This window comes from Leuciscus leuciscus (assembly GCF_965113295.1).
Source record: "Leuciscus leuciscus genome assembly, chromosome: 3".
Lineage (NCBI taxonomy): Eukaryota > Metazoa > Chordata > Actinopteri > Cypriniformes > Leuciscidae > Leuciscus > Leuciscus leuciscus.
In genome coordinates, this window is record NC_138727.1 from 7,723,719 (window position 1) to 7,744,498 (window position 20,780).

At 37.4% G+C, this 20,780-nt stretch overlaps 1 protein-coding gene across 2 annotated transcripts; it reads right to left on the reverse strand.

The window, feature by feature from the left end:
* Positions 1-841: 841 nt before the first annotated feature.
* LOC309495160 (monocyte to macrophage differentiation factor 2) lies at positions 842-17,059 on the reverse strand. Of its 2 annotated transcripts, XM_082164767.1 has the most exons (12): positions 16,937-17,059; positions 16,561-16,695; positions 15,917-16,054; positions 15,309-15,359; positions 14,459-15,113; positions 12,032-12,113; positions 8,873-9,033; positions 8,561-8,635; positions 6,614-6,715; positions 6,441-6,510; positions 6,168-6,357; positions 842-5,993 (listed from the first exon to the last, which is right to left on the reverse strand). In XM_082164767.1, exons 5-12 carry the CDS (start codon positions 14,470-14,472, stop codon positions 5,986-5,988), a joined length of 702 nt encoding a protein of 233 aa, XP_082020893.1. In that variant the 5' UTR covers positions 14,473-15,113; positions 15,309-15,359; positions 15,917-16,054; positions 16,561-16,695; positions 16,937-17,059; the 3' UTR covers positions 842-5,985. The 2 variants fall into 2 exon arrangements, with proteins under 2 accessions (XP_082020893.1, XP_082020894.1); XM_082164768.1 differs by lacking the exons at positions 12,032-12,113; positions 14,459-15,113; positions 15,309-15,359; ... (1 more) ...; positions 16,561-16,695; positions 16,937-17,059 and adding an exon at positions 10,711-10,906 and having other exon boundaries at positions 842-6,357.
* Between the last annotated feature and the right edge of the window lie 3,721 nt (positions 17,060-20,780).

The following is a 20,780-nucleotide window of genomic DNA, read 5'->3' on the forward strand; positions in this document are numbered from 1 at the left end:
GAGGATTGAGTTAATGTAGCCTAGGCCTATTTATTTTTTATTATATGACGGTTAGTTTCTACATTTATTTTGGCTACAATTCTTGGTTTAAGAGAAACTGCAGTTAAAATAATGTTCAATGCTTAAAGAATAAATGTTATGCAAATGTTCGGTTGACTGGGAATAGCAATTTAATGTAATTTGGGCACTTTACTGAAAATGTCTGTTAAGAACATGGCAGATCTCTATGAATAATTAATTCCAGTGGAATGACTAATAGATCAGAAGTCTCCTGAGGGTGTAAAGTGGGGCCCTCTACTGGGACATCCGGCAGCTCAGAATGAAGCATATACTCATTCAAATCCCAGGATGTTTTTGGCTCACATTTGTATGCCTATTACAAATGTCAGTGTTTAAATCTGTATTGGTATAATGGATTGATCCATGGCATAAAAATGAAACATCCTTGAAAGAAGTCCCCTTTTTTCTTTTTTTTACATACAAAACATTGCCATTCTTTTAAAGTCTGTACTGAAAAACAGAAAATGATCACAATGAAGTAAAACCAAACTAGAATTGTGACATCTGGTGGTTTGGTGGTGGAACTGACGGCTGAGAAATACTGTAACAATGATCTAATACAGCAATTTGTTGGTTGTAAATTCCATTTCGAATTTTGTCTTGACAATTAAAACATGATTTAATTAAAGCCAAATCTATTTGGATAGACAGTAAAGAGCATGCCTTTTATATTGAACATTATAGTTAAAATGTGAAAATTGTCCTGCAGAATGACAGTATTCAACATTAACTGAAATTTCAGTGAATAAAGCAATAAATTAATGAATAATTGGGTTCAAAATGGTGTTTTCATTCTTTGTGTTTATTGATCAACCCACATACATACAAAATGTGTAGAATGCAGGACTCAAATGATGCTTCAGAAGGAAGTTTCCTTGATAAAAAGCATTGGTATTATGAAATAACATGGTCTTAATACAAATACAAAAACTGGGGCAATACAAACGTTGCAGCGAAATCACAATCACAAATACCTTCATGTGAAAGGTTCAAAATACATTTGTATATGCAGAATGGCCAACAAGACAAAGCCTTGAACTGTTCCGAAACACACCCAAACTAGAAAAGGCACAAATGATATTTACAGCGAGGTCAGGGTTAGGTTTCAAGTGGATTCAGCTTAAATAGAGGAATCAGTCATTTTACTGAATTCATATTTTTCATAATTCTCCCCAGAATTAAGGACAGGTAGGCAGCCTGATGTTTTGTGAAGTTTGGTGTCAGATATCATGAACAGACTACACTATATTCTACATTATTTAAAGGTTTAGTTCACCAAAAAAAATCAAGTTCTGTCTTAATTTACTTGTGTCGTTTCAAACCTCTATGCATTTCTTTCTTCAGCTGAACAGAGGAAAACATTTTGAAGAATGTGGGTAACCAAACATTTCATGGTAGCCAGTGACTTTTTTTGTTTGGTTACCCATTTTCTTAAAAATACCTTCTTCTGTGTTTAGCAAAGAAAGAAATTCATACAGGTTTGGGTGAGTAAATGATGACAGAATTAAAACATTTTGTGTGAACTATCCCTTTAAGAAAGATTTGTCAGGGCAAAATAGCATTAAATTGTGTGATAACTATTTTATAACTTTGTTTGTCCATTTTCAGTTAGCTTTGAGTCAAAGGTAAACTATAAGCTTTCTATCATTTCAACATGTTAAAACACCATAATTAATCACAGCATTTATCAAACATCTGCCATCCAGCATTTTCTAGTGACTCAAAAGTGAGAGGAAGGAGACTTTTGTACATTCAGTATGCACACGCTAATAAGTTATAATAAATAGTGTTGTTTTCATTCAAGGTCAAAGAAAATCGAAATGAATAATCTCAGGCTGAGTGGCAGTGAAAGCTCTATGGTGGATGTAAACTGTAACTGCTCCTTCATAGTAAACACATTTGTCATACAGCAGAATACACCAAACAAAGATTTGAAAAAAGCAGTCAAAAATGACAAAAGCAGGGAACACTTATGAACAAAGGTCATTAACACATTTTAAAATCATTTAGAAACAGTTAAACTCATTCTACAATTGTGTTAAAAAATTTATAGATTTAGATATTACTGTATACTGAACATTAGAACTGAATATTATAGGCAACAGCATCCGTAACATCAACACTTACTTGGTTAATAAAATATCCTTAGGGTCTCATGTATTTACAAAAAATTGCATTGTCAGTGCAACTCATAAGTATCCATAAAGCAAAAAAAATTAAAATGAGAGCAGAAGCAATTTCAAGTTCAAACTGAAACCTTAAGTCACAAACAGCCCTTACTTTCAACTAAAACCCTGTAAGGGTGCAAAAACGTACCTGACAGTGTGTTTGCAAGGTCACAGTGATTTTGCCAAGTAAGACATGTTCCTGGATCAACATATTTTGTTGAATGAATGTGAATAACATTGATGTAGAAGCACCTGGTTGTTAGCCTAAACTTGACATAAACTGTAAACTTGTCCTTCAAATCTGATTGGTTGATTTGAATGTTGTTCCAGGACCATCAATGATGTTGATCCAGGAACATGTTGTACTTGGTGAAATCACGTTCACCTTGTTGGTCCACTAAAAGCGTAAATCTTCACTGACTAAGGCGATGTGTTTCAATAGCATACACATTTCAGCTGAAATTCAGTCATCATGAAATAAATCTTCGGGAAAAAAACAAAACAAATAAAAATACTTTTCCAAAAAAACAATAATGAAATCCATATGAAATTTATAATCTTAACACAGCAAACATAAATATCAACATTATAATGCATTTATAGGATAAATATGATTATGTACATGTGGATTACAACTATTGACCAAACACTTTCTACATTCATAATACAATAAATATCAGTTCTTTTAAGATGTAAAACAATAACAAATGCACATTTTGGGAAAAATTCTGTTGAGTTTTAAGAGTCATTTAAGAGCTTCACGTTATTGTAAAGGCCATACAAATTTAAATACTTGTTTAATAGACTTTAGTTTATTAGTTGGAGAAATAAAAACTACAGACTGTTTGTGTGTAAGCGTCCCCATGTTTAATTTTACTTGACAATCTGTGGTTGATCCCTGATCACCTATTAGCCCTGATCAACATGACAATATTACAATGTTCAATTTATTTTCAACATTAAAATGTTATTAAAATATGAATGGGCTAAGGGGGCGCAACAAAAATGGAATGCTTTAGAAATTGTGATTACCAGCCAGCGATTTAGCAACCCTGAGAGGAAAAGCTTTGGCTGATCAGTCCAATGGAAAAGACGGCTAATTTACAAACCTTGACCATTGGTAATCAGATGTTGAAGCTGAGACGGTACTAAAAACCATATAATCACAAAAGTGTGCCAAATGTGTATTATAATTCATCCAAAAATGAAATTTCTGCCATTATTTACACCCTCATGTTGTTCCGAACCTCTGTGATTTTCTTTCTTGCATAGAACAAAAAATGAGGAACCTTTTTATGGTATTTTATTGTTGCAGTTTTATTATTTATGAAGTCGGAACAGCCCAAGTTTAGACTGGAAAATATATAGAAGAAAGACAAAAACATACGAGTTTGGAACTAAGGCTCTGTTTACACCTGGTATTAAGATGCGTTTTGGTAGATCAGAACACAAGCGGACAACACTATAAATACAGGTGTAAACGGGGTCTAAAAAGTTTTGAGCTTGTCCACTTTCGACCACTTCAAGAGGTAGTCAAAAACGCATTTGACGCATGTAAACGTTCATGTGGTCCAATGTGGTCGAACAGATTGATCAGATCGCAAGACCACCTACTGACCTAATGCATTAACATTATGGGAAGCGCGCTAGCCAGACGGGATTTAAACTTTATCAGCTGAAGACCCAAGTTTGGTTTGAAGACGAAAAACGTACCAAGCACAATGTTCTCTCACCATACTTGATTTCTAACACACTCACATCGTTCAGCGTGCTCTTGCGGCTGTCAAAGCTGCTGCTCTCTGTATGTTTTTCTGTCGTCTCCGGGGGCGTTCATATGTAAATCACGCAAACGTATTTTGTCCATTAGATCGAAAGATCTGAAAAAAAACATACATTTACCCACCTATAGACCCTCCCCTTGAAGAAATCAGGACAGAAGTGGTTGAAAGTGGACAAAAGAGCCAGATAAAAAAAAAAAAAAACTGTTCCCTCGTCTTCTAGTGATAAGATCAACCAAAAACATCTTAACATCAGGTGTAAACACTAAATAATGACAGAATTTTCAGTTTTTGGGTAACTGTTCTATTGAGTTCAAAGAGATCAAAATAATCTGAGGTGAACCTGACTAAAAATCTGTGTAATTTTTACTCCTGTTCATGAAACCTTTAAATTATGAAGGCAAATAACTGGCGATTTTCAGTGTATCTGTGTTTCATATCCTGTTAAGCATTCATACAAAATGATTCGTAATATAATACCTACAACAGCTGAAAGTTTAAATAAATAATAAAATAAATAAAATAAAACACTTTAAATTTCAGATTTTCATTGGAATTGAGTGCAGTAAAATGGACAAAAGCCTTTAAAGTGCCCCTATATGCTATTTTAAAGGTTCCTAATTTAGTTTTTGGGGTCTCCTTCAATAGATTTACATGCATCCAAAATAAAAAAAATCAGACGTAATTTTCAGACGGCCCAGTCTGTTGTGATTGGCACTTACAGTACATGTCGGAAACGAAACGCCTATTACTGTATTTCAGCTTTGTAGGCTTCCTCAGCGCTTGCATAAACAGTGATACGAACGATGTAACAATGCCGTATCAATTCCAGCGTGAGTCCTCATCCTTTTGTGTAAGTGCATGCAAAGTGGATTCGCAGCGCTGAAAACAGCATATTTTCGACATATCGACAACACGAACCAAACTCTTACAGGCCTCAGCTACAACTACAGTGTTTAAGGGCGGGTCAGACGTTGTTCGCGAGCAACCAATGAAGACCATAGAGTGGCATTATGCAAATTTGTTACATTGTTACACATGTAAACGGAAGTGAGACTGGAATCGCAGACGACTCGTTTCGGCAGTTCAGAATCAAACCTTTCTTAAAGGAGACATTAATTTTTATTTGTCATGCACTTTGATCTTTAAAACTTTGCAGACCTTTTACCTTCACAAACAGCTCACACTGCATGAAAGGTATTATTCGAAAAAGCATATAGGGGCACTTTAAAAGCCCATGCAAGTCTCAATATAGAGAATGAAACAGTGAGCCGTGACCTAACATCTAAATTTTGTTGTAGTTGTTGAAATGCTATTGTAGTCGTGTTTATTAAATAATTTTATATAATTAAAATATTAAATAATACATTTCTGAATTATATTTTAGTAAATCAAATTAAGCGTATTTTAAATCTAAAAGAAAAATTTTAAACACAATCATATTGTGGTATGAGTCGAAAAACCCTAAACTTATCCTTTAAGCCATGAAATCTTAAAGCAAATCTTTCCCTGGACATTGTCATCAAGCACTTGTGGCATTTTCCAAAGACATTACACATCCAAAAATGCAACAAACTTGCACTAGACTAGAAGCATGGAGAATCGATACTGTGTACAGTAATAAAAAAATGTACTCATATTTCTGACAGAAATAAGATTATCTCCCCACTGGCAGTGGCAGAATTGGCAGAATAATCTTACATCAATTTTAAAAAACACTACAGAAATACCTTCAAACTGTAGTCAAGTAATTACTATCCAGGATGAGTGTTTTTACAAATATCTGGCAGTGATTTTACATTTGCTCAGTATATACCTTTTAAAAAATTGTAAACCGTCATGTAATACGTCCATAGATTTTTCCAGAAATGTTCATGTTCTGGATCCTTTATCAGTCTCAGGATTGCACACGGCTTCAGGTCCAAAATGACCCCTGCTGTCTGTAGTCTCACAAAGGCTAGTTGTAATTTCTGTGCTAGTTAAAGACCTATTAATAAGTGACAAGAGTTACATCAGTCAAACTGTTCGCTTGCAAAAACACAAGAGAAAAAAAACAAACAATATTGTTTATGCTTTAGTAGAATTTTAGCACTTTAGTGGCAAATATATATTCAAATGATTTGTGGTTAGGTGTATGCATAGGTGTGTCACCGGGCCGTACTGGTTGGTTGATTTAGAGGTGTGTACAGGTACTTCCAGATGGCATAGTAATGGATGCTTGCTCCCATTGCAACAAAGAGATGCCATATAGCGTGAGCAAAGGGCACTATTCCATCACTTTTAAAGAACACAATGCCCAACACATAACACCCGCCACCAACCAGCAGCTCACACAGACCTGACTTGTCTGCCTATAAGGAAAACAGACAGACATTTCATTTAATTCTAATTAGTCTGTCATGACATTTTCAACTAAAAGCATTCATTTTCTTACCATGGAGAGGATGACAAGGGCGGGAAAAACACCCATTGCTATGTAACAAATCAGCTCTACAACTTTAAACCTGTAACACAAAGGACACAAGAAACACCTGTAGCACAGAAAACGTACCAAAGTGAAAATGTAAGTAGAAATCAACACTTGTCATTTGTCAAACACATGCTCACCTTTCATGGAAAAAGAATACATAGGCAGTTCCTACAGTGGCCATCACCCAGACAACCCAACGCATGTGGGCAGCCCATGGACCAAGCTCCCGCAGCGTCAGCCTGCCATAAAGCCATTACATCCTTAATTAATGGTGCTTCGGACACCAACTATCTGTGAAAGTCTCACAGTTTGATTCCCACGGAATATAAGCACTAATTGTTAATTCAGAATGCACTGTAAATCCATTTGGATTAAAAAAAATGTCAAAGTACAATTGAGTACATAACTCAAGGCTATGCAGCTGGGTCACAAATAGGAAAACAACTATACTCAAAGCACTGAAAAGACTAATTCAACATCTGACTTCTTTGTAAGTGATCAAAACAAGTACATTATTTTAATTACTACAACTAAACATGTCTGTTGAATAAAATGTGAATTGGACTGAGAATTGTTTTCAGTTGTATCAGTTTAACATACTTCAGAAAATGATCACTATTTCTCCGAATACTTGTTTGACTTGAAATTAAATTTTAAATCAAGTCAATACAACTAAGTAACAAAATATTGCAAGTTTAAAGTCGGCATTAAATGGAAGTTGCGACCTTCTTTACCCTTGTGCATCAATAAGCCTTGGACGCCCAGCACCCTGTCGCCGGTTTGTGGTTTGTTCCTCCTCGTAACACTGTTGGTAAATTCTCACCACTGCTGACCGGGAGCAACCCACAAGCCTTGCCGTTTCAGAGATACTCTGACCCAATCACCTTGCCATTACAATTTGGACCTTGTCAAAGTCGCTCAGATCTTTATTCCTGCTCATTTCTCCTGCCTCCAACATGATAATTATAGGAACTGATTGTTTGCTTACCATCTAATCTACCCAGACCTTAGTATGTAGTCTTATTAGAAGATGATCGACAATATTCTCTTCATCTGTGACTGGTCATAATATTTTGGCTCATCAGTGTATATCAGAGTGAAACAGGTTCTTGAACAAGAAAATGTAGGTCCAGTAAATTTGCGCCAGTAAACACGAAGAGAAATCATATAATTTATAATAAATACTGGAATACTCCATAAAAAAATAAGAATCTTTTTTTTTTTTTTTTTACTTTAAGCAACACATCCTTTTATAGAAATAATGGTGCTCTAAAATAAAGACATTTTTTTTGTGTTAACAGAATCTATGGCACCATCAGTATTTCTGCTAAAAACGGATTCACACATCTTAGTGGAAACAAACTTAAAAGGATTGGCACATTTGAACCCTTGGTCTTCATGGCCACATTCCCACAGCAACAGAATACAGATGTCAGGCCCTGTTTACACCTGGTATTAAGATGCGTTTTGGTCGATTGGAACACAAGTGGACAACGATAAATACAGGTGTAAATGGGGTCTAAATTTTTTTGAGCTTGTCCACTTCCAACCACTTCCAGAGGTAGTTGAAAACTCATTTGACCAGATTTCTTTCGTAGTGACCAAAACTCCAATTGACCAACACACACCTTAATACCAGGTGTAAACAGGGTCTCAGTCCTGTATTTGAGTCCTTAATACAGTTACATTCACACACAGTGATTTATGGGAGTGACAACCGCATTCTATAACCCGCGCTGTGTGAACACAACCGGACTGGACAACTACTCGGTCAAGTCACAGTCCAAGAGAGCCGCTCTGCACTGCACAAACGGGCATCTACCGTATGTTGCATGTTTTCATGTGTGGTTTTGGTAACTTACTGTGACAGAGACATGAGCTTGTAACAGTACTCATGCCTGTAAGTAAATGCGGTTGACAATCCCAAAAATGTACAATGTGAACATAGCCCTAACTACCAACCTGCACTTCTAACTGTGTCAATTTATGAAAGCCAAACACAAAGCCATTAATCCCTAATGCAGACTTAAAACTCATTTCTTAAATTGATGAATAAAGAAAATTCACTCTGTACATGAGCTCACCATGGTGTGTAGGATGCAGCAATGAAGAAATAGATCACCATCCTGTCGCACATGTGGAAACAGTGTTCAACCGATCTAAAAAGTAAAGTAAAATATCACTTCTCAAGCACATGTGTAAATAAATATTAAGATGGATTATCAGTTAGGCCTGAAAGATTCTTCCAGCTACACTAGCTTGATTTCACAAAATGAAAACAAAATCACTTGCAACTTGCTAGATAAACATTCATGTTCAAGTGTCTGAATTCCCAGTACACAAACTGAACAATGTACTGATCAAAAAAGCTGATTTAGCTAATTTGAAAGTCTTACCGGAGATGACTCTTTTTCCAGGAGACAGTATGGAAAACTGTGGATATGATGAAAAGACTTGATAGTCCCGCCCCATAAAGCCATGCTGAAATCTCCTCCCAGTGGTCATCAGATAACAGGTACAACAAGATCCCACCCACAATGCTGGGAATGATCCAGAGCTGAGAATAAAATATAATCACTGATTATTTAAATAAAACAATATGTGCAGACCGTAGACTATAGGAAATAATTTCAAAATAATTTATTGTATATATGTATATACTCATGATCAAGTATGGACCTCTTGGACCTCTCCTCTTCTCCATATACACTACATCACTGGGACTCATTATACAGGCACATGGTTTCTCCTATCATTGCTGATGACACACAGCTATTCTTTTCATTTCAACCAGACGATCCCATGGCAGCTGCATGGATCTCAGACTGCCTGGCGGATTGACGAAAGAACATTACCTACAACTCAACTTAGCGAAGACAGAGCTTCTTGTCTTCCCAGCCACCCTGTCAGTACAGCAAAACTTTATTATCCAGCTAGGTTCAACAACAATAATCACATCAAGTTAGGCCAGGGATATTGGGGTAATCTTTGATGACCAGCTGACCTTCAAAGACCACATTGCTACTACAGCATGATCATGTAAGTTTGCACAGAACAACACCAGGAAGATCAGGCTTTTCCTAACTGAGCATGCAACCTTCTCACCCAGGGCCTGTCATTTCTAGGCTGGACTACTACAATGCTCTTCTGGCTGGAAATCCAACATGTGCAATCAAACCCCTACAAATGATCCAGAATGCAGCAGCTCAACTGGTCTTTAACAAGCCCACGTCACACCACTGTTTATCTCTCTTCACTGGCTTCCGGTTGTGGCTCGCATCAAGTTTACGACATTAGTGCTTGCCTACAGGACAGCCACGGGCTCCGCACCCTCCAATCCATTCTCTCTTACAAGTGATGTGCCCTCAAGGAGCTTCCAGTCTGTAAATGGACATTGCATGGTACCATCACAGAGAAGCACACAATTAATCTCAAGAAAGTTTTTGTTCACTGTTCCTTGCTAGTGGAATGATCTTCCCAACCTTATTCATTTGAAAGCCACATTTCTAGCATCTGTAAAACATTTTCCATCTTAAAAATATATCTAAATTACAACATATGTTCTCAATGACAAAGCAGTAAATTTAGTTCAGTGTTCATGGCCTCAAGGCTATATTACTGTAATGGTCTACTGGGTGGTTGCCCTGCACACTTAATAAACAAACTCTGGTCCAAAATGGACTAGAGCTCTTACTAGAACCAGGAAGTATGACCATATTAGCCCAGTTCTGTCAACAATGCATTGGCTGGCTCCCTATTAAACATTGCATACATTTTAAAATCTTGCTAATTACTTACAAAGCACTAAATGGTTTAGCTCCTCAGTACTTTAGTCAGATCTTAACGCATTAGAGTCCTTCATGTCTATTGCGATCTCAAAATTCTGGCCAGCTGATAATACCTACAATATCAAAATCACCGGCAGGAGATAGATCTTTTTCTTATTTAGCACCCAAACTCTGGAATAGTCTTCCTAGCATTGTTCGGGAAGCAGACACACTCTGTCAGTTTAAAACTAGACTAAAAACACGTCTCTTTAACCTGGCATACATATAACACATTATCAATTTCTATTCTATTTCTATTTCAATCAGTTAAGAGATTTCTAGGCTGTATAAATTAGGTAAACCTGAAACGGGAACATTTTCTATAACACCCGATGTACTTGTTACATCGTAAGAATGGCAATTATGCTAATATTAGTCTGTTTGTCTCATCCTTATCCCAAAGTTACCGTAGTCAGCTGGATCCGGTCCATATCCAGATCAGATGGTGGACCTGCACCTAGACACGACCAAAACGCAGCCCTGAATGTCAGCAGAGACCGTGTCTACAAGACAATCCCCTGTGAAGGCCTCATCGACATGACAGCCATCGGCACAGATCCTCAGCAAAGACCACAAGAACCAGACAGGTCCTCCGCACAGACCCTATGGCCAGCTTTGGCTCCATATTGGCGTGATGAATCCGATCTTCAAGCAAAAGGAACGGGATGAATATTTGAATCCTACCGATCCCAATCTGAATTCTGACTTGTGATGCAGCCTGAATCATAATCACACCGTGTTTGTTCATTGGCTAGAGGAGAACTGGCCCCCCGACTGAGCCTGGTTTCTCCCAAGGTTTTTTTCTCCATTCTGTCACCTAATGGAGTTTGGGTTCCTTGCCACTGTCGCCTATGGCTTGCTTAGTTGGGGACACTTAATATTCAACAATATTTTTGATCTGACTGTACTGACGCTGTTGGATGAGAACTGAACTGAGCAGGACGATGACATAATTTTTTTGCAGAACTGCTTTATAGATTAAATTAACTAAATTATTAATTGATGATCTTTACAACGGAACTGAATCAACACTGAACTGACTTCAGCAGAACAACAACCAAAATGCATTATTTTCCTGTTATCACTTTAAAGCTGCTTTGAACAATCTATATTGTATAAAGGGCTATTTAAATGAAAGTGACTTGACTTCACTTGACAGCCAAATCCCTGACAAATGTCAAGAAACAGCTGAAAACTCATCTCTTCCATGAGCACTTCACAAGTTCACCCTCCCTCACATCCCCCATTCCTGGTTGGGATAGGAAATATTTAAGATTGAGGAGTTGAGGTGGTGAAGGGATGCTGGAAAGCTGTCATGGGATAGAGGTAGGTCGACTATATATATGCCTCCTCTCGTGCTAATTAAGTTGATTATCTGAATGTGCTCAACCTGAACTTTGTAAATAAAACATAATTTAAAGATTTAAGTGATTTCTGAAAAAACGCTGTTGATATTTGAAATCACCAAAACAAGCACGCCCCTACCCAAAAGATTCACACCCCTATCTTGATAGCTCCACCCTTAAATTCACAAACACACTGCAACACAGGCACCTCCCCCATCATGAGTGTATACGCCCCTTACTTCTGATTAGCTGCAAGTGTGTTTTGGTGCTCGGTCCATTCCACTTCCAACAGCGTTTCTCAGAAATCGATTACTGCACTATTACAGGGATTACTTAATCCCTCCCTATTCTAGCTTATTCTTATTCTAAACACACAACTCACCGCATGTGTGGCACAGTTAGCAGCGTGTTCATATTCTGTTGGCTGATATCTCTTATTAGATGGTACACGATTGTTCATAAATCTAAAAGCAAAAAGAAAGAGTTAGAAAATGCAGGATCAGGTAAAGCTAATCACTTATAAACTGAAAAAGAAATGCATAACATACTATTACCTACCTGCTTACCTAAAGCTACGGTAATTATGCTCTTGACATTTGAGTTTGAATGTTGTTTAACAAAGTTAATTCTTTTAAACTGGTGGTTTCTACAAAATGTTTTGATTAAATAGACAATTCCGTAACTCAACACATAGGCTACTGTTACTGTTATAGTCAGTAAAATACACCACAAATGTCACCACACATTTCACTCACTCCTATACAGACTTGTTGTACAGAATGAAAATAAAAATGTGCCCTTTTCAATGAAATTTCAATACAAATTTGCCTCAGTAAACTCCTAATTACTGCTTATTAATAGTTATTGGGTATGATTAAGGATTGTAGAATATGGTTATGCAGAATAAGGCTTTAATATGTGCTTTATAAGTTCTAATAAACAGCCAATATCCTAGTAATATCCTAGCCTCATGCTAATGACCCTAAACAAAAGTGTTACCATTTTTTTATCAAATGCATTATTGCATTGTTTTATTATAATTGCTGATGAGTTAATCACCATATAGGTCAAATTATCATGTGACTGATAATAACTTTTGCAGTTGGCTGGCAGTGGATGGTAACCATGGAGAACCACAGCAGAGGAGTCTTTCATCCTTACACACATCCCTGCACAGTGCTGATGTCACTGTTGGCATGGAAACATGAGACTGTGACGGAAAAGGAATGAGGCTTTGTGTGGTTTCTTTTCTTCTTCTTTTGTACCACAGTGACACTTTGAATTCAAGACCACTAGTTTACGTTATAGTTTTGCTGCCAAATAGAGAAACTTAGAAATGTGATGTAGAGAAAGACATTATGTGCCAATTCAGTAGTAATTTGGTATAAATTACTGCACATTACTTGGAAAGATGATAAGAGTATTACATAATTTTCCTAAATGTTTATGTTCAGAGGAGTTGAATTCAAAAATGAGATTGATGGAGCAGATATTTGCTAGAACAAAAAGCAATAAGAATAGGTTTGTTTGACCACACAGCAGCCTCATGACAGTTAATAAAGACTTAAATAAGCAATATGAAATCAGGTTAACTTGCTAAGTTATGGTTGTGGTTGTAGCTATGGTTGTTACTTAATGACCACATCTAGTTCAAGGCATATAACCCACATCTGTCCTAATTTCTATTGTTAGTAACCCAAATAGCATGGCCTAAATTTGTTCTAGTATTCATTACAGTGGTCAACACTTACTAAAACTTATGCACCCCACAAAAAAAAAAAAAAAAAATCCTGTTGATAATCTCTTACAGTGATGTTGGCTCATTATTTTGTTTTAAATACTGAAGAATATATTGTAACAAAACATGTCATTTTCATAAAAGGATTCAAATATACACTATATTTAAAAAAATGCCATTGACACAGTCATGGTCCTCTGCTGTTTATGCCACAGTGAAATTTTAGACAAAAGTTTCTGATAGCCTATATGAATAAAAACATATTTTTAAAGAAAATACTATCTGGACTACTTTTTTCTCAAGAATTTTTTTGTTTGTAATTTCTGGAGAGTGATACTGTAAGCCCCATAAAATAAAAAAAATAAAAATTAATTTAAGAAATTTAAAATATGTTCCTGGTATTATTTAATCTTAATAGATTGTGGAGGGAAATGAAAGTTACGTCATGAAGCCATAAACAATATAGTGCCTAACTACTTGAAACCATACGGTAAGAGCCAGTCGAGTCCAGCATCCCTCAAAATGTGTTCTCTTCCCATTAGCACTTGCTATCAGCACATCCTCACGAAGCCACGGACAATGAACCGAACAGATCCAGATGTCAACTGTTCGTAGTATGCCAATGAATCCCCGAGAGCTCAATCTTACATGCTCACGGTTTACGTTTAACGTTACAGTCAAATCTGAAAAATGGTCACAGTTCTACGCAAATAAATATAGTATTAAAACACCGTATTTTTCTACCACTCCCATAAACATCAGTCAGGCAGCACGCAAATCTGTTCAGGGAGAATCGAACACTCGTTTATAGGAAATACCGTCATTTTAACAGTAAAACGTAACTTTCAAGAATCGACATGAACAGCTTTAAATTAACATTTATTTTACCCACGTAAACGAGTAACGTTTAGCTTTTCTTTGTGGCGCGTGGGTGTCACATCACAAAAGACAGCTAGACAGAGAAACGACAGCATTGACAATACCCTCCTCTCTATTCAGAACAGTCGCTAATTTAATCATATTTCTCTATTTTATTTCATCTCCAGCGTCGCCACATTTAACGTTACTCACCTTATAAGTTTCATTTAAACGCGTGAAATCCAACAGTTGCGCGAGTCTAGATAAAAACGTCGTAGATTCAGTTCAGAGCTCGTCACTCAGCGACTCTAATGTATTAACGACCTCTCTCTGAAACATCATTCGGGTGTTGAACTACACAACGAGGCGATCATTATGAGCAATAATCCGGAAGTAGAGAGCATGTAACGGTCTCAGGAACCCGGTCTTCCTGTCATCAGAAATGCCTAGTGGATCAGTATAGTATAGGATGGTGGTTTATTCGATGTATCGTCCATCAGATCATCTAGATCACTCATGATATTGGACATTAGGTTCAAACATTTCTCAGTTTTAAAAGGCTTCATGACGGCATTAAACCTCAATTGATCCTTTTTATTATTGTGTCCTAAACTTGAGCTTATATAAACTGCATATTAATTATAGAAACTAAACTGATACAAAGGGGTTAAAAAGGGAAAGAAAAAGTCAAGGTTTTGTTTACATACTTTTATTTAAACAAACAAATGCATCCAAACATGTAATTTGAAGTGTATAACTGTACATTTAAGGTTTCAAAAATGCACTAATTTCCACAGTGACATCCACGCATAAACAGGAGATCGGATTCCAAACTGTATGCTGCCAGATGATTTCTTGGTCCTCACACCTGCAAATAACAAAAAGTAGGATGTAAAGCTGCATCATATCCAAGCGTACACTGAGCTGGCCATTTCTTGCAACCTCAACCAGTCCGGAGAGATGCATAGTAGTATGGAGTTAAACAGCTCAGGGAGAGTTTACAATCAGACCATTAACCATCTATCAGTCAAACTATTAAAAAAAAGAAAAGAAATGGTCTCACCTCACAACACCACGTTCTTGCAGTCAGGAGCTTCAACATTCTAAATGAAAGCTGACGGGGAAAACAAAGCAATCTTAGTAGCTGAAATGCCATACATTAAATGCAAACCAACACAACATACAAAAGTAAGAGCTCCCACACTTTGACCAATAGATGTATTACTTTTGTAGCCACGCGCTTAGCAGATATAGATTTTAATTTATAGGATTGTGGCTTATCACCAAAAATATTAGGTCCCAATCTTTTCAAGTTATAGAACCATAATGGTAAGAGCACTTTAAATTATTTCAACAAGGGATCTCGAACTGATTTTAAAGGTTTGAAAGGTCTTTAAAAGCCTACAAGTTACTTGCAGAATAGCATCTTGCCCACCAAACATTCACTACAAAAGGCATAAAAATAATAAATGACCCAAACAATAAAAACTAGAGCATGAACGTGGGAACCCTAAAATTAGTCACATGCAAGAGCCTCAGACTAGATTGTATAATCAGCTGCTGAATACAGCGTTCATACGAGGTGTCAGAAAAGTAATTGAAGTCATCAGCGGCTCAACAATTTATTCAAAAACAGTGTATACCAGAGTCCATTGTCTAAGGTTCACTTACCACCATCTCTAGATCACATTCATGGCACTTTAGAATCAATGCATCAAGCACAGAGGTTCTACTCGTTCAAATGCCAATGGCAAACATCATCCAAAGCCACATGTTTCTGTTCTCCCAAAATTATTCGGACTGGAGACTCTACAAATCACAAAAACAAAGATGGGTTCATATGCAGTTCACATGTAAACCCCATTCAAGCCCTCAAACGAAAACCTTGAGGTTGATTTGGGGGGGTTAAATGTAATTTACACAGTCATTGGAAACGATAATACTCACTGTCACTCAGACATCAACGCAGATAAAGGTGGGTCTTAAGCCATTATAGAAAAATTATACATGCACTTTAAATGACTTTAACAAGGGATCTGGAAGCGACAAATATCTGAAGTTCGCAGAATAGTATCATCCTTCACACTAAACATTCACTATAAGTGCATATAAAAAAACTAGTGCATGAGCGAGGGAAACCTAAAATAAGTCACATTTATTATGTGAAGCAAGAGCCTCAGACTAGATTGTATAATCAGCTGCTGAATACAGCGTTCATACGAGGTGTCAGAAAAGTAATTGAAGTCATCAGTGGCTCAACAATCACTTTATTCAAAAACATTGCATATCAGAATCCATTGTCTAAGTTCACTGACCGCCATCTCTTGATCGCATTCATCGCGATTTAGAACCGATGCAAGAGCAGATGTTCTACTCGTTCAAACGCCAATGGCGAACATCATCCAAGGCCACGTGTTCCTGTTCTCCCAACATGATTCAGACTGAAGACTCTACAAACGGGAAAAAGATAGGTTCATATGCGGTTCCCGTGTAAACCCATTCAAGCCTCCAAACGAAAACATGGCGGGAGATTTAGGTGTGTAAATGTAAGTTACATGCAATAAAGTAATTGGAAACGCTGATAGTGTCAATCAAATCATAACTGCAGATAAAGATGGGTCTTAAGCTAATATCGTAATCTTACGCTAGCACTGGGGTTAAAAAAAAACAAAAAAGAAAAACAATACTTACACGCTTGCAAACACAAAGCGGGTTTCTGAAAAACCGCACATGTTGCACCGCAGCATCTTGATCACACAAAAGTTGTTTGAGAAAAGAGACCGGACGAGTGTTGTACCACGGCTTTTATATACGCTCTTCTTTGTGACATCCAGCAGCGTATTCAAGTGTTTAAAGCTCATACGTGCCCTCTGCTGGTTGGCCTGGCTCTTTGCGTAAAAATAAAGATGGACCCCAAAAGAAAGTGAGATGGTCCTCACTGCAGAACACGAAATCCAGGGGGAGGAGTTGGATCTGGATCCCCTCTTATAGAGCATCACAGTCCCGCCCACCGCCCGAGAGCGCTTAGGTGCCGGAAGTAAATTTCCCATTCATTTCTTCCATTGACGTTTTTGAAAATCCGTATCTAAAGAGTTTTAGAGCATGTCTGAGGATAACCAGCTACGGCTGAACTCATAGGCATACAACATATTATTTCGAGTGAAAAAACTACGAGAAAATCCCCAAAAAGTCAAAGGTACAAGACTGTGTACATATTTTCATTTCCGAGCGAAGGAACTACTCATCCCATAAACCACCGCGCCTCACTGAAGTCGACACTAGTGATGTGACATTTGAACCGAGGCGTCGGAGCGTGTGTCGAGAAAAAGTGGGCGTGCCAGATGAAGCCGCGATTCGAGGCTTGTGTTGTTAACGTGAAAATCACGTGACTAATGACAAACGAGGCCTCGGTTTGTGTAAATACGTCATCGGTTCGGTCTGAGTGTCGCTTCCGGATAAAAGGCGGTTCGAAACTCGCGCCACCTTGTGGGTGTTGTCAGCAGTAGTAAAAAGCAGATGTAGTAGTGTCAGAGTCAGAGAGTTAGATAACTATCATTGTCGTTATTGTGTCATATATGTGTTAGGGCTGTATATTATTACATTATCAGGTTAGAATAGTTATAGTATATTGTTATTATTAATTATAGTAGGCTTAGCTATATTATAGTCTTGTTATATTAATTAGATAAGATTATTTGGATTGCTCTGGATTTTTGGATCTGGACTGGACTGCTTTTTGATTTGGATTGCCCTTTTGGATTTGTTTGCTTTTTGTGACTCTTCCTTTTTCCTGGTAATGGAGACAGCAAGAAAGAGGGAATCCTCCCCTGTCTGGGCTCAACAGAAGCATCAGTGTCCTCATTTGTACCACTGCCATTTTTACCCTGCATCCCCTGTTCCTTGTGTAAGGATATTTTCCAAGCCTAGAGAGATTTTGTCCAAGAAGAGGAATCGTCTAAACCCCAACACACTTGAAATAATTGTTTTTTGTTTCTCAATAAAAAAATCTATTGTAATCCTTCCTTCCGGACTATTCTTTTGCAGTTTACTTTAATCTGTTATCTATAATCTGCTAAATGAATAAATGTATGTTATTGCACTCCCTCTAACATAAGCACTGCACTCAACACAGTGTCACTGTTGTTGTTGTTGTTCATACTGTCACTATCCAAACAATTTATGAATAATTAATTAACTGTGTGACTCTGCACAAATAAATTCAGACAGTGAAAGATACATATTTTATATTATACACAGTAATGGACAAATGTCTGATCTTGTCTTTTTATTATTGCAAATGAAAGGTTACAGACATCAACAGTGAGTACAAAACAAATAAATAAATATTTTTATTTATAAAAATATTTTTATAAAATATACATTTAAATATAAATATACAAATAAATATAAATATTTATTTGTATATTTAAATTACAAATAAATATTTTTATTTATAAAAGTATTTTTTATAAAATATAATTTTTTTTATAAAAATATATATTTTTTATAAAATTAGGTAGGTAGGTAGGTAGGTAGGTAGGTAGGTAGGGAGGGAGGGCGGGCGGGGCGTGACACTGGTTCAGAATTAATTAATTTGTCTGCTATTTCTTTGCACAGTAGCTAGGTGTCACTAGTGAGCAATGCTGAATGAAGCTTCGAGTAATGAACCTTTGGCTGAAGCAATGGGCTGCGAGGTTTCAGTGGTTCAGGAAGCCTCATTTTGCCATCACTAGTCGACACAACCGCGAAAGCCTTTAGAGCGACTTTCAAATCTGACGACAGCAACGCGAACTTTTTCTTGTGCAGTTTATAGCAGTTTATAGCAGTTCTTTCAGTAGTAATCGTGTAAATAATAGTGTTTTTATAGGTATTGTTGTGTAGTGATGGCAAAATGAGGCTTCCTGAACCACTGATACCTCGCAGCCCATTGCTTCAGCCAAAGGTTCATTACTCGAAGCTTCATTCAGCATTGCTCACTAGTGACACCTAGCTACTGTGCAAAGAAATAGCAGACAAATGCATTCATTCTGAACCAGTCTGCCCCCCCCCCCCCCCCCATTTTATACAAAATATTTTTTTTTTGAAAAAATATATATATTTTAGAAAAATATTTGTATAAATAAAAATATTTATTTATTTATTTATTTTGTACTCGCTGTTGATGTCTGTAACCTTTCATTTGCAATAATAAAAAGACATGAGCAGACATTTGTCCATTACTGTGTATAATATAAAATATGTATCTTTCTCTGTCTGAATTTACTTGTGCAGAGTCACACACACAGTTAATTAAATATTCATTAATTGTTTGGATAGTGACAGTATGAACAACAACAGTGACACTGTGTTGAGTGCAGTGCTTATGTTGGAGGGAGTGTAATAAAGCAAACTGCAAAATGTTTTTGTTCAGGTATTAATGGGAATGGCTGGATAGACCATGCAGCTAGCGATGTGTCTGGCTTCTGACTTTCTGCTTCTTAAGCTTCTACTTAGCTTTGATATTTAATAATTCAATAATAATCGCATAACTGTACTTGCTCAGGCTTTAATGAATAACTGTATTGGTTTATGCATTAATGGATACATGTACTTGTTTAGGCATTAATGCATAACTGTATTTGTTTATGCTTCAATGCATACATGTATTTGCTTATGCTTTAATGCATAACTGTGTTTATGCATTAATGCAGCTTAGGCTTTAATGTATTTGATTATGCCTTAATGCATGTAAGTCAACCATGAGTATGAATAACAATTGTTTTTTGTTCAATCAGGCGTGCAGACAGGGCACCCAGTCCCTACTCCAGAGTGTGCAGCTGCCATTTTAAAGATGGACTTGAAAGGGGTCCAACATGGTTCCTAGGGCGTAGTCACAATGAACCTGTCGAGGACAGCCCGAGTCAGCCCCTGGAGCCCAGCACGAGTCAGCCAAGCACAAGTCAGCCCCTGGAGCCCAGCACGAGTCAGCCAAGCACGAGTCAGCCCCTGGAGCCCAGCACGAGTCAGCCAAGCACGAGTCAGCCCCTGGAGCCCAGCACGAGTCAGCCCCTGGAGCCCAGCACGAGTCAGCCCCTGGAGCCCAGCACGAGTCAGCCAAGCACGAGTCAGCCCCTGGAGCCCAGCACGAGTCAGCCCAAACAGGAGTGCCTGCCCATGACGTCCAGTCCCATTCAACATGTGCATCAATGTTCCAGGTACTCTGCATCATTCCTTGATGAAAAGGTCCTACGGATGGAAACTGGCTTCCCCGACAGAACCATTTTTAACATCTTTGTTGGCTATGTGTTGCGATTCAAGGAGTCTATCGTGTACTATGCTGGGTGGAAGGTAGAATGTCTGTCAATTGATGACCAGATCCTGATGACTCTGATGAAGCTTCGTCATAATTACACTAACCTGCATCTTGGTCAGCTTTTTCAATGTGGCTCATCCTGCGTGGCTAATGTAGTACTGACTTTTATCTATGTTCTACATGAACTTTGGTTCAAAGACATCATGGCTGCTGTGCCAAGTCGGGAGAAAAACCAGTCAAGCC